Here is a 15,724-nt window from a genome sequence, read left to right on the forward strand (position 1 = left end):
ACAAGATAATACACACACACACACACACACACACACACATGGAACAAGATAATACACACACACACACACACACACACACATGGAACAAGATAATACACACACACACACACAGAACAAGATAATATGCTCATCTCTCTCTCTCTCTCTCTCTCTCTCTCTCTCTCTCTCTCTCTCTCTAGGTCAGTTAGACAGTGCCAGGGAGCAGTATGAGTGTTTCTACCAGCTGACAGCAGGGCGGGCATGGCGCAGCGAGGGGGGCAGGTCTCTCCACTGCCAGGCCTGTGAGGGTCTCTGGAGGGTGTACACCCAGCTGGCAGACAGACCACTACAGGCTAACGACTACAGAGCTGCTATAGACACGCTGAGCAAGGCCTTCCAGATGGCCAAGGAAGGTGAGGGAGACCAGTGTGTGGCTTTACAAATAAAACTCACTAAATGTTCTCATTCAATCAATACATGTCTGTCTGTCTGTCTGCCTGTCTGTGTCTGTCTTTCTGTCTGTCTGTCTGTCTGTCTGTCTGTCTGTCTGTCTGTCTGTCTGTCTGTCTGTCTGTCTGTCTGTCTGTCTCCTCTAGCTGGAGACCATAGAATCGAGGGGGAGGCGGCCTACCGTGTGGGTCTGGCCTATCAGTGTGTCGGCGACCAGGTACCTCTAAATCAGTGTTTCCCAACTCCAGTCCTCCCAACAGCCCAACTCCAGTCCTCCAGGCCTCCAGTCATCCAGTCCTCCCAACAGCCCAACTCCAGTCCTCCAGTCATCCAGTCTTCCCAACAGCCCAACTCCAGTCCCCCCAACAGCCCAACTCCAGTCCACCCAACAGCCCAACTCCAGTCCACCCAACAGCCCATCTCCAGTCCTCCCAACAGCCCAACTCCAGTACTCCAGTCCTCCCAACAGCCCAACTCTTGTCCTCCAGGCCTCCAGTCCTCCAGTCCTCCCAACTCCAGTCCTCCAGTCCTCCCAACTCCAGTCCTCCAGGCCTCCAGTCCTCCCAACTCCAGTCCTCCAGGCCTCCAGTCCTCCCAACTCCAGTCCTCCAGGCCTCCAGTCCTCCAGTCCTCCCAACTCCAGTCCTCCAGGCCTCCAGTCCTCCAGTCCTCCCAACTCCAGTCCTCCAGTCCTCCCAACTCCAGTCCTCCAGGCCTCCAGTCCTCCCAACTCCAGTCCTCCAGTCCACCCAACAGCCCATCTCCAGTCCTCCCAACAGCCCAACTCCAGTCCTCCAGGCCTCCAGTCCTCCAGGCCTCCAGTCCTCCAGGCCTCCAGTCCTCCAGTCCTCCCAACAGCCCATCTCCAGTCCTCCCAACAGCCCAACTCCAGTCCTCCAGTCCTCCCAACAGCCCAACTCCAGTCCTCCAGTCCTCCCAACAGCCCAACTCTAGTCCTGGAATTGGGCTGTTGGGGGGACTGGAGATGGGCTGTTGGGTGGACTGTAGGACTGGAGTTGGGCTGTTGGGTGGACTGGAGTTGGGCTGTTGGGTGGACTGGAGTTGGGCTGTTGGGGGGACTGGAGTTGGGCTGTTGGGGGGACTGGAGTTGGGCTGTTGGGTGGACTGGAGTTGGGCTGTTGGGTGGACTGGAGTTGGGCTGTTGGGGGGACTGGAGTTGGGCTGTTGGGGGGACTGGAGTTGGGCTGTTGGGTGGATTCTCTGGGATCTGTCCTCTGGGATCTATTCTCTGGGATCTATTCTCTGGGATCTGTCCTCTGGGATCTATTCTCTGGGATCTATTCTCTGGGATCTGTCCTCTGGGATCTGTCCTCTGGGATCTGTCCTCTGGGATCTGTCCTCTGGGATCTATTCTCTGGGATCTGTTGTCTGGGATCTGTCCTCTGGGATCTGTCCTTTGGGATCTGTCCTCTGGGATCTAGTCTCTGGGATCTGTCCTCTGGGATCTATTCTCTGGGATCTATTCTCTGAGATCTATTCTCTGGGATCTATTCTCTGGGATCTATTCTCTGAGATCTATTCTCTGGGATCTATTCTCTGGGATCTGTTCTCTGGGATCTATTCTCTGAGATCTATTCTCTGGGATCTATTCTCTGAGATCTATTCTCTGGGATCTATTCTCTGGGATCTATTCTCTGGGATCTGTTCTCTGGGATCAAATGTACATCTGGTGTATTATTAAATGAATTCTACTAATTTCAGGTGACAGCCAAGCGCTTCCTGAACATGTACATGGAGATGTCAACCGCCCTGGGGGACGCAGGAGGACTCGGGAAGGCCTATAAAGCCATAGCCAAGTCACTGGAGAGGTAGACTGGTAGTGCTGAGCCATTAACCACATTCCGTTATTATCAACGTCGGTTCAATTACTTCAATTCCATTTAGCTCTCTCTGCTGCAGCTCTGACACATGGATAGATACACACACACACACACACACACACACACACACACACACACACACACACACACACAGCATTGATACAGACATTCACACCATCATCATCGTCATCAATCAATACAAACTAAAATACTGAACATCAATCTGTAGTGCTGAGTGACTAAGACATATATTTTATTTTTCTGGTAATTAAACAACTCATTGACTGACGTCGGTTCAGTTACTTGAATTCCATTTAGCTCTGTGTTTTTATGTGACAGAGCCCAACGTGCCGTTTCTCTAGAGAGAAATCAAGTCCAGAATTATGTGAGACGCTGGGCTGAAGGGAGTTGTAGTTTTCATTAAGCAAATATTCAACCTAGTCCAGTGCCAAAACGTGATAATTAACTACATTGACCATAATCCATTGCGGCAGGTTTTGGAGGGAGGGAGGGGGGCTTAGACAAACCAGAGAGGAAGATGTTAGATAGACCAGAGAGGTTTAGTTAGATACACACAGACCAGATATACCATCTCAACAAAACCTGTTAGGTTAGATACCAAAATCTGTCCACTGTTATGATACACACAGACCAGATTTCTATGGGAGGGATCCACTGTTATTTTGACCAGATATACCATCTAACAACAAGAGAGGGGATTGTTAGGTTAGGACCAGATATACCATCTAACAACAAGACACTGAGCATCTTGTCATTATATACAGATCTCCATCTAACAACAAGGAGGATCCACTGTTAGATCCAGACCAGATATACCATCTAACAACAAGAGAGAGGGATCCACTGTTATGTTAGATACACACAGACCAGATATACCATCTAACAACAAGAGAGAGGATCCACTGGGTTATCCACTGTTGTTAGGTTAGATACACACAGACCAGATATACCATCTAACAACAAGAGAGAGGGATCCACTGTTAGGTTAGATCCAGACCAGATATACCATCTAACAACAAGGTTGTTAGAGATACACACAGACCAGATATACCATCTAACAACAAGAGAGAGATCCACTGTTAGGTTAGATACACACAGACCAGATATACCATCTAACAACAAGAGAGAGGATCCACTGTTAGTTAGTTAGATACACACAGACCAGATATACCATCTAACAACAAGAGATATACCATCTAACAACAAGAGGGATCCACTGATTAGGATTAGATACACACAGACCAGATATACAAGAGATCTAACAACAAGAGGTATAAGAGAGAGGTATCCACTGTTAGGTTAGATACACACAGACCAGATATACCATCTAACAACAAGAGAGAGGGATCCACCAGATACTACAGACCATCTAACAACAAGAGAGAGGGATCCACTGTTAGGTTAGATACATACAGACCAGATATACCATCTAACAACAAGAGAGATTACTACATCCACTGATTACTACAGATACAGGACAGGTGATTAGGTTAGATACAGACACACAGACCAGATATACCATCTAACAACAAGAGAGAGGTGATTAGGTTAGATACAGACCAGATATGATTAACAACAAGAGTGATCCACTGTAGATACACAGACAGACCAGATACTACAGACATGATTACTAAGATACACAGACAAGATAGAGGATCCACTGTTACTACAGACAGTTAGATACACACAGACCAGATATACCATCTAAGATACTACAGACAGGTGATTACAAGACAGAGAGGGATTACTACAGATACTGATTACTACAGACCCTGAATACTACAGACAGTTACTACAGACAGGTTTAGACAGGTGATTACTACAGACAGGTGATTACTACAGACAGAGACAGTGATTACTACAGGGTGATTACAGACAGGTGATTACTACAGACAGGTGATTACTACAGATACTACAGACAGGTGATTACTACAGACAGGTGATTACTACAGACAGGTGATTACTACAGATACTACAGACAGGTGATTACTACAGACAGGTGATTACTACAGATACTACAGACAGGACAGATACAGACAGGTGATTACTACAGATACTACAGACAGGTGATTACTACAGACAGGTGATTACTACAGACAGGTGATACTACAGACAGGTGATTACTACAGATACTACAGACAGGTGATTACTACAGACAGGTGATTACTACAGACAGGTGATTACTACAGACAGGTGATTACTACAGACAGGTGAATACTACAGATACTACAGACAGGTGATTACTACAGACAGGTGATTACTACAGACAGGTGATTACTACAGACAGGTGATTACTACAGACACTACAGACAGGTGATTATACTACAGACAGGTGATTACTACAGACAGGTGATTACTACAGATACTACAGACATGTGATTACTACAGACAGGTGATTACTACAGACAGGTGATTACTACAGACAGGTGATTACTACAGACAGGTGATTACTACAGACAGGTGATTACTTTGAGGAATGATAAATAAGATAGTCACCCAATATAAACTAAGTAATAATCACAACTGAAAAATGTTTTTATTTCATAGTAATTTCCTATGTTTCTATTGATGCCGACCCAATATGAACCTGACAGAGACAATGGAATGGTTTGGTCATTGAATGTTCAATATTTTATGTTTTGGAATTTCCATTAAAAAGCTCTAAATCATTGTAATTAAATATTTATAATTATATTATATTTCATAATGAATATAATGTTGAAAAACTATATTGAAACCGAAAATCTAAAACTGATTTTAAATTTAAATTTTACCCCCTTTTTCGTGGTATCCAATTGTTTAGTAGCTACTATCTTGTCTCATTGCTACAACTCCCGTACGGGCTCGGGAGAGACGAAGGTTGAAAGTTATACGTCCTCCGATACACAACCCTACCGCACTGCTTCTTAACACAGTGCCATCCAACCGGAAGCCAGCCGCACCAATGTGTCGGAGGAAACACCGTGCACCTGGCGACCTTGGTTAGCGCGCACTGCGCCCGGCCCGCCACAGGAGTCGCTGGTGCGAGATGAGACAAGGATATCCCTACAGGCCAAACCCTCCCTAACCCGGACGACGCTAGGCCAATTGTATGTCGCCCCACGGACCTCCCGGTCGTGGCCGGCTGCGACAGAGCCTGGGCGCGAACGCAGAGTCTCTGGTGGCACAGCTAGCGCTGCGATGCAGTGCCCTAGACCACTGCGCCACCCGGGAGGCCAAACTGATTATTTATTAATAATCTAACCGAACCTACCTCATAAAGCACTAATCGCTCAGCACTATTTTACACACAAAGACACACACACAGAAGGATGGACAGACACACACAGACACACACTGAAGGACAGACACACACAGACACACACTGAAGGACAGACACACACAGACACACTGAAGGACAGACACACACAGACACACTGAAGGACAGACACACACACACACACTGAAGGACAGACACACACACACACACTGAAGGACATACACACACAGACACGCTGAAGGACAGACACACACAGACACGCTGAAGGACAGACACACACAGACACGCTGAAGGACAGACACACACAGACACGCTGAAGGACAGACACACACAGACACACACTGAAGGACAGACACACTGAAGGACAGACACACACAGACACACTGAAGGACAGACACACACAGACACACTGAAGGACAGACACACACAGATACACACTGAAGGACAGACACTGAAGGACAGACACACACAGACACACTGAAGGACAGACACACACAGACACACTGAAGGACAGACACACACAGACACACTGAAGGACAGACACACACAGACACACTGAAGGACAGACACACACAGACACACTGAAGGACAGACACACACAGACACACTGAAGGACAGACACACACAGACACACTGAAGGACAGACACACACAGACACACTGAAGGATAGACACACACACCTGACAGTTTGTGTTGTTGTACCTTCGGTGGAAGGTTCCTATACATTTTGTGTTGTTGGACCTTCGGTGGAAGGTTCCTATACAGTTTGTGTGTGTGTCCTAGTGAGGGGAAGCTGAGTGAGACGGTCCAGTATCTGGAGAAGTTTGCAGAGGTTTCCCAGGGCAACAACCAATACCACAACCTAGAGGAAGCATGCATGTGTCTAGGAGTCATCTTCAACTCTAGAGTAAGAGAGGGAGGGAGAGAGGGAGGGGGAGGGAGAGGGTGGGTGGGTGGGGGGAGGGGGGAGGGGAGTGGGGAGCAAGGGAGGGAGGGAGGGTGGGGGGAGATAGGGAGGGAGAGAGCATGTGTCTAGGAGGTATCTTCAACTCTAGAGGGGGAGGGAGGGGACAAAATAAGAATTCAGAGAGATGATATTTTACAATTTGACAACATGCATTTATTCCACTTTTCAAATTAAGCATCTTCCCTACTCTCTGTCTATCCCCCTCTCTATTTCTCTCTCTCTCTGTCTATCTCCCCCTCTCTCTTTCTCTCTCTCTCTGTCTATCTCCCCCTCTCTCTTTCTCTCTCTCTCTCTCTCTCTCTCTCTGTCTATCTCCCCCTCTCTCTTTCTCTCTCTCTCTCTCTCTCTCTGTGTCTCTCCGTCTATCCCCCCTCTCTCTCTCTCTCTCTCTCTCTCTCTCTCTCTCTCTCTCTCTCTCTGTCTCTCTGTCTCTCTCTCTTTATCTCTCTCTGTCTCTCTCTCTCTCTCTCTCTCTCTCTCCCGTCTATCCCCCTCTCTCTCTCTCTCTCTCTCTCTCTCTCTCTCTCCCGTCTATCCCCTCTCGTATTCCTCCCTCTCTGTCTATCTCCCCCTCTCTCTCTCTCTGTCTATCCCCCGCTCTCTTTTCCTCTCTCTCTCTCTCTCTCTCTCTCTCTCTCTCTCTCTCCGTCTATCCCCCTCTCGTATTCCTATCTCTCTGTCTATCTCCCCCTCTCTCTCTCTCTGTCTATCCCCCTCTCTTCTCCTCTCTCTCTCTCTCTCTCTCTCTCTCTCTCTCTCTCTCTCTCTCTCTCTCTCTCTCTCTCTCTCTCTCTCCGTCTATCCCCCTCTCGTATTCCTCTCTCTCTGTCTATCTCCCCCTCTCTCTCTCTCTGTCTATCCCCCTCTCTCTTTTCCTCTCTCTCTCTCTCTCTCCGTCTATCCCCCTCTCGTATTCCTCTCTCTCTGTCTATCTCCCCCCTCTCTCTCTCTCTCTCTCTCTCTCTCTCTGTCTATCCCCCTCTCTCTTTTCCTCTCTCTCTCTCTCTCTCTCTCACCCCTCACACTCTCTCCTCAGGGTCAGTACGAAAGAGGCTGTACGTACTTTGAACGGGGGTACGAGATCGCCCGTGACCTAGAGGAGGTCCCCTGCTCCAGAGGGCTCAGGTATGAGGCTCTCCCTGCTCCAGAGGGCTCAGGTATGAGGCTCTTTCTATAAATCATGGGGCCCAGTGTGTGACATTGGGATCAACATCTCAAAATGGTTTGTGACAAAATATAAAAAGCATTTTCATGCCGTTTCTAATCTTAGAAGAACACAAGTCATGCAAATTGTCCCATAACTCCACAACAACAGGACTATACATCCTATAAGCAGGGGTCATACTAACATTGACAAGTCAAATTCAAAGTACTTTCAGGGCTATTTTTCAAGCAGTTAAAGGTCATTTTCAAGGACCTCAATGTTATACAATTTTATAATTTATATAATTGTACATATAGGGTCTAATATAAAATAACATGTAAAAAGTGTTTTAAAAAAGTGCCATTATCACTTTAAGAATACTTCTTTAGGCCTTGATTTTCTAATTGACATTCTAATTGACATTCTAAGTGTTCTTACATTCTAAACTATGAGGTAATAATGTGGACATTGCCACTTTAAGAATACTTCTTTAGGCCTTGATTTTCTAATTGACATTCTAATTGACATTCTAAGTGTTCTTACATTCTAAACTATGAGGTAATAATGTGGACATTGCCACTTTAAGAATACTTCTTTAGGCCTTGATTTTCTAATTGACATTCTAATTGACATTCTAATTGACATTCTAATTGACATTCTAAGTGTTCTTACATTCTAAACTATGAGGTAATAATGTGGACATTGCCACTTTAAGAATACTTCTTTAGGCCTTGATTTTCTAATTGACATTCTAATTGACATTCTAAGTGTTCTTACATTCTAAACTATGAGGTAATAATGTGGACATTGCCACTTTAAGAATACTTCTTTAGGCCTTGATTTTCTAATTGACATTCTAATTGACATTCTAATTGACATTCTAATTGACATTCTAAGTGTTCTTACATTCTAAACTATGAGGTAATAATGTGGACATTGCCACTTTAAGAATACTTCTTTAGGCCTTGATTTTCTAATTGACATTCTAATTGACATTCTAAGTGTTCTTACATTCTAAACTATGAGGTAATAATGTGGACATTGCCACTTTAAGAATACTTCTTTAGGCCTTGATTTTCTAATTGACATTCTAATTGACATTCTAATTGACATTCTAATTGACATTCTAAGTGTTCTTACATTCTAAACTATGAGGTAATAATGTGGACATTGCCACTTTAAGAATACTTCTTTAGGCCTTGATTTTCTAATTGACATTCTAATTGACATTCTAATTGACATTCTAAGTGTTCTTACATTCTAAACTATGAGGTAATAATGTGGACATTGCCACTTTAAGAATACTTCTTTGGGCCTTGACATTCTAATTTAGATTCTAATTACCCTACCAACTAACCCTACACTCATTACCCTACCAACTAACCCTACACTCATTACCCTACCAACTAACCCTACACTCATTACCCTACCAACTAACCCACCACCTCATTACCCTACCAACTAACCCTACACTCATTACCCTACCAACTAACCCTACACTCATTACCCTACCAACTAACCCTACACTCATTACCCTACCAACAAACCCTACACTCATTACCCTACCAACTAACCCTACACTCATTACCCTACCAACTAACCCACCACCTCATTACCCTACCAACTAACCCTACACTCATTACCCTACCAACTAACCCTACACTCATTACCCTACCAACTAACCCACCACCTCATTACCCTACCAACTAACCCTACACTCATTACCCTACCAACTAACCCACCACCTCATTACCCTACCAACTAACCCTACACTCATTAACCTACCAACTAACCCTACACTCATTACCCTACCAACTAACCCTACACTCATTACCCTACCAACTAACCCACCACCTCATTACCCTACCAACTAACCCTACACTCATTACCCTACCAACTAACCCTACACTCATTACTCTACCAACTAACCCACCACCTCATTACCCTACCAACTAACCCACCACCTCATTACCCTACCAACTAACCCTACACTCATTACCCTTCCAACTAACCCACCACCTCATTACCCTACCAACTAACCCACCACCTCATTACCCTACCAACTAACCCACCACCTCATTACTCTACCAACTAACCCTACACTCATTACCCTTCCAACTAACCCACCACCTCATTACCCTACCAACTAACCCACCACCTCATTACCCTTCCAACTAACCCACCACCTCATTACCCTACCAACTAACCCTACACTCATTACCCTTCCAACTAACCCACCACCTCATTATCCTACCAACTAACCCTACACTCATTACCCTACCAACTAACCCTACACTCATTACCCTTCCAACTAACCCTACACTCATTACCCTTCCAACTAACCCACCACCTCATTACCCTACCAACTAACCCTACACTCATTACCCTACCAACTAACCCTACACTCATTACCCTACCAACTAACCCTACACTCATTACCCTACCAACTAACCCACCACCTCATTACCCTACCAACTAACCCTACACTCATTACCCTACCAACTAACCCTACACTCATTACCCTACCAACTAACCCTACACTCATTACTCTACCAACTAACCCACCACCTCATTACCCTACCAACTAACCCACCACCTCATTACCCTACCAACTAACCCTACACTCATTACCCTTCCAACTAACCCACCACCTCATTACCCTACCAACTAACCCACCACCTCATTACCCTACCAACTAACCCACCACCTCATTACTCTACCAACTAACCCTACACTCATTACCCTTCCAACTAACCCACCACCTCATTACCCTACCAACTAACCCACCACCTCATTACCCTACCAACTAACCCACCACCTCATTACCCTACCAACTAACCCTACACTCATTACCCTTCCAACTAACCCACCACCTCATTATCCTACCAACTAACCCTACACTCATTACCCTACCAACTAACCCTACACTCATTACCCTTCCAACTAACCATACACTCATTACCCTTCCAACTAACCCACCACCTCATTACCCTACCAACTAACCCACCACCTCATTACCCTACCAACTAACCCTACACTCATTACCCTTCCAACTAACCCTACACTCATTACCCTTCCAACTAACCCACCACCTCATTACCCTACCAACTAACCCACCACCTCATTACCCTACCAACCAACCCTACACTCATTAAAACTCACCACCTCATTACCCTACCAACTAACCCTACACTCATTACCCTACCAACTATCCCTACACTCATTACCCTACCAACTAACCCACCACCTCATTACCCTACCAACTAACCCACCACCTCATTACCCTTCCAACTAACCCACCACCTCATTACCCTTCCAACTAACCCACCACCTCATTATCCTACCAACTAACCCTAACCCTAACCCCACCACCTCATTACCCTACCAACTAACCCACCACCTCATTACCCTACCAACTAACCCTACACTCAATACCCTACCAACTAACCCACCACCTCATTACCCTACCAACTAACCCTACACTCATTACCCTACCAACTAACCCTACACTCATTACCCTACCAACTAACCCACCACCTCATTACCCTTCCAACTAACCCTACACTCATTACCCTACCAACTAACCCACCACCTCATTACCCTACCAACTAACCCTACACTCATTACCCTTCAACTAACCCACCACCTCATTACCCTACCAACTAACCCACCACCTCATTACCCTACCAACTAACCCACCACCTCATTACCCTACCAACTAACCCTACACTCATTACCCTTCCAACTAACCCAATACCTCATTACCCTACCAACTAACCCTACACTCATTAAAACTCACCACCTCATTACCCTACCAACTAACCCTACACTCATTAAAACCCACCACCTCATTACCCTACCAACTAACCCTACACTCATTACCCTACCAACTATCCCTACACTCATTACCCTACCAACTAACCCACCACCTCATTACCCTACCAACTAACCCACCATCTCATTACCCTACCAACTAACCCTACACTCATTAAAACCCACAACCTCATTACCCTACCAACTAACCCTACACTCATTAACCATCACCTCATTACCCTACCAACTAACCCTACACTCATTACCCTACCAACTAACCCACCACCTCATTACCCTACCAACTAACCCTACACTCATTAAAACCCACCACCTCATTACCCTACCAACTAACCCTACACTCATTAACCATCACCTCATTACCCTACCAACTAACCCTACACTCATTACCCTACCAACTAACCCACCACCTCATTACCCTACCAACTAACCCTACACTCATTAAAACCCACCACCTCATTACCCTACCAACTAACCCTACACTCATTAACCATCACCTCATTACCCTACCAACTAACCCTACACTCATTAACCATCACCTCATTACCCTACCAACTAACCCACCACCTCATTACCCTACCAACTAACCCTACACTCATTAACCATCACCTCATTACCCTTCCAACTAACCCACCACCTCATTACCCTACCAACTAACCCTACACTCATTACCCTACCAACTAACCCACCACCTCATTACCCTACCAACTAACCCTATACTCATTACCCTACCAACTAACCCACCACCTCATTACCCTACCAACTAACCCTACACTCATTAAAACCCACCACCTCATTACCCTTCCAACTAACCCTACACTCATTACCCTACCAACTAACCCACCACCTCATTATCCTACCAACTAACCCACCACCTCATTACCCTACCAACTAACCCACCACCTCATTACCCTACCAACTAACCCTACACTCATTACCCTACCAACTAACCCACCACCTCGTTACCCTACCAACTAACCCTACACTCATTAAAACCCACCACCTCATTACCCTTCCAACTAACCCTACACTCATTACCCTACCAACTAACCCACCACCTCATTACCCTTCCAACTAACCCTACACTCATTACCCTACCAACTAACCCACCACCTCATTACCCTTCCAACTAACCCTACACTCATTACCCTACCAACTAACCCACCACCTCATTACCCTACCAACTAACCCTACACTCATTATCCTACCAACTAACCCACCACCTCATTACCCTACCAACTAACCCACCGCCTCATTACCCTTCCAACTAACCCTACACTCATTACCCTACCAACTAACCCACCACCTCATTACCCTACCAACTAACCCACCACCTCATTATCCTACCAACTAACCCACCACCTCATTACCCTACCAACTAACCCACCACCTCATTACCCTACCAACTAACCCACCACCTCATTATCCTACCAACTAACCCACCACCTCATTACCCTACTAACTAACCCTACACTCATTACCCTACCAACTAACCCTACACTCATTACCCTACCAACTAACCCTACACTCATTACCCTACCAACTAACCCTACACTCATTACCCTACCAACTAACCCTACACTCATTAAAACCCACCACCTCATTACCCTACCAACTAACCCTACACTCATTAACCATCACCTCATTACCCTACCAACTAACCCTACACTCATTACCCTACCAACTAACCCACCACCTCATTACCCTACCAACTAACCCTACACTCATTAAAACCCACCACCTCATTACCCTACCAACTAACCCTACACTCATTAACCATCACCCTCATTACCCTACCAACTAACCCTACACTCATTACCCTACCAACTAACCCACCACCTCATTACCCTACCAACTAACCCTACACTCATTAACCATCACCTCATTACCCTTCCAACTAACCCACCATCTCATTACCCTACCAACTAACCCTACATTCATTACCCTACCAACTAACCCACCACCTCATTACCCTACCAACTAACCCACCACCTCATTACCCTACCAACTAACCCTATACTCATTACCCTACCAACTAACCCACCACCTCATTACCCTACCAACTAACCCTACACTCATTAAAACCCACCACCTCATTACCCTTCCAACTAACCCTACACTCATTACCCTACCAACTAACCCACCACCTCATTATCCTACCAACTAACCCACCACCTCATTACCCTACCAACTAACCCACCACCTCATTACCCTGCCAACTAACCCTACACTCATTACCCTACCAACTAACCCACCACCTCATTACCCTACCAACTAACCCTACACTCATTAAAACCCACCCACCACCTCATTTACCCTTCCAACTAACCCTACACACTCATTACCCTACCAACTAACCCACCACCTCATTACCCTACCAACTAACCCACCACCTTCCCTTCAACTAACCCTACACTCATTACCCTACCAACTAACCCACCACCTCATTACCCTACCAACTAACCCACCACCTCATTACCCTACCAACTAACCCACCACCTCATTATCCTACCAACTAACCCACCACCTCATTACCCTACCAACTAACCCTACACTCATTACCCTACCAACTAACCCTACACTCATTACCCTACCAACTAACCCACCACCTCATTACCCTACCAACTAACCCTACACTCATTAAAACCCACCACCTCATTACCCTACCAACTAACCCTACACTCATTAACCATCACCTCATTATCCTACCAACTAACCCTACACTCATTACCCTACCAACTAACCCACCACCTCATTACCCTACCAACTAACCCTACACTCATTAAAACCCACCACCTCATTACCCTACCAACTAACCCTACACTCATTAACCATCACCTCATTACCCTACCAACTAACCCTACACTCATTACCATACCAACTAACCCACCACCTCATTACCCTACCAACTAACCCTACACTCATTAAAACCCACCACCTCATTACCCTACCAACTAACCCTACACTCATTAACCATCACCTCATTACCCTACCAACTAACCCTACACTCATTACCCTACCAACTAACCCACCACCTCATTATCCTTCCAACTAACCCACCACCTCATTACCCTACCAACTAACCCTACACTCATTAAAACCCACCACCTCATTACCCTACCAACTAACCCGTCACCTCATTAAAACCCACCACCTCATTACCCTACCAACTAACCCTACACTCATTAAAACCCACCACCTCATTATCCTACCAACTAACCCTACACTCATTACCCTTCCAACTAACCCTACACTCATTACCCTACCAACTAACCCACCACCTCATTACCCTACCAACTAACCCACCACCTCATTACCCTACCAACTAACCCTACACTCATTACCCTACCAACTAACCCACCACCTCATTACCCTACCAACTAACCCACCACCTCATTACCCTACCAACTAACCCACCACCTCATTACCCTACCAACTAACCCACCACCTCATTATCCTACCAACTAACCCACCACCTCATTACCCTACCACCTAACCCACCACCTCATTACCCTACCAACTAACCCTACACTCATTACCCTTCCAACTAACCCACCACCTCATTACCCTACCAACTAACCCTACACTCATTACCCTACCAACTAACCCTACACTCATTACCCTACCAACTAACCCTACACTCATTACCCTTCCAACTAACCCACCACCTCATTGCCCTACCAACTAACCCACCACCTCATTATCCTACCAACTAACCCACCACCTCATTACCCTACCAACTAACCCACCACCTCATTACCCTACCAACTAACCCACCACCTCATTACCCTACCAACTAACCCTACACTCATTACCCTTCCAACTAACCCACCACCTCATTACCCTACCAACTAACCCACCACCTCATTACCCTACCAACTAACCCACCACCTCATTATCCTACCAACTAACCCACCACCTCATTACCCTACCAACTAAACCACCACCTCATTACCCTACCAACTAACCCTACACTCATTAAAACCCACCACCTCATTACCCTACCAACTAACCCTACACTCATTAACCATCACCTCATTAACCTACCAACTAACCCTACACTCATTAAAACCCACCACCTCATTACCCTACCAACTAACCCTACACTCATTAAAACCCACCACCTCATTACCCTACCAACTAACCCTACACTCATTACCCTACCAACTAACCCACCACCTCATTACCCTACCAACTAATCCTACACTCATTACCCTTCCAACTAACCCACC

The 15,724-nt window shown here is 45.8% G+C and overlaps 1 protein-coding gene across 2 annotated transcripts in view; it reads left to right on the forward strand.

Moving 5' to 3' along the window:
• The window catches only part of ttc29 (tetratricopeptide repeat domain 29), an 87,379-nt gene that overhangs the window by 57,668 nt on the left and 13,987 nt on the right, over positions 1-15,724 (forward strand). The window contains exons 6-11 of one of the 2 annotated variants that reach the window (XM_065025168.1): positions 180-392; positions 576-646; positions 2,152-2,258; positions 6,334-6,457; positions 7,554-7,623; positions 7,655-7,674. In XM_065025168.1, the coding sequence (XP_064881240.1) occupies positions 180-392; positions 576-646; positions 2,152-2,258; positions 6,334-6,457; positions 7,554-7,623; positions 7,655-7,674 (605 nt within the window). The other variant, XM_065025167.1, reaches the window with a different exon arrangement.

Source organism: Oncorhynchus nerka, linkage group LG12 (genome assembly GCF_034236695.1).
Source record: "Oncorhynchus nerka isolate Pitt River linkage group LG12, Oner_Uvic_2.0, whole genome shotgun sequence".
Classification (NCBI taxonomy): Eukaryota; Metazoa; Chordata; class Actinopteri; order Salmoniformes; family Salmonidae; genus Oncorhynchus; species Oncorhynchus nerka.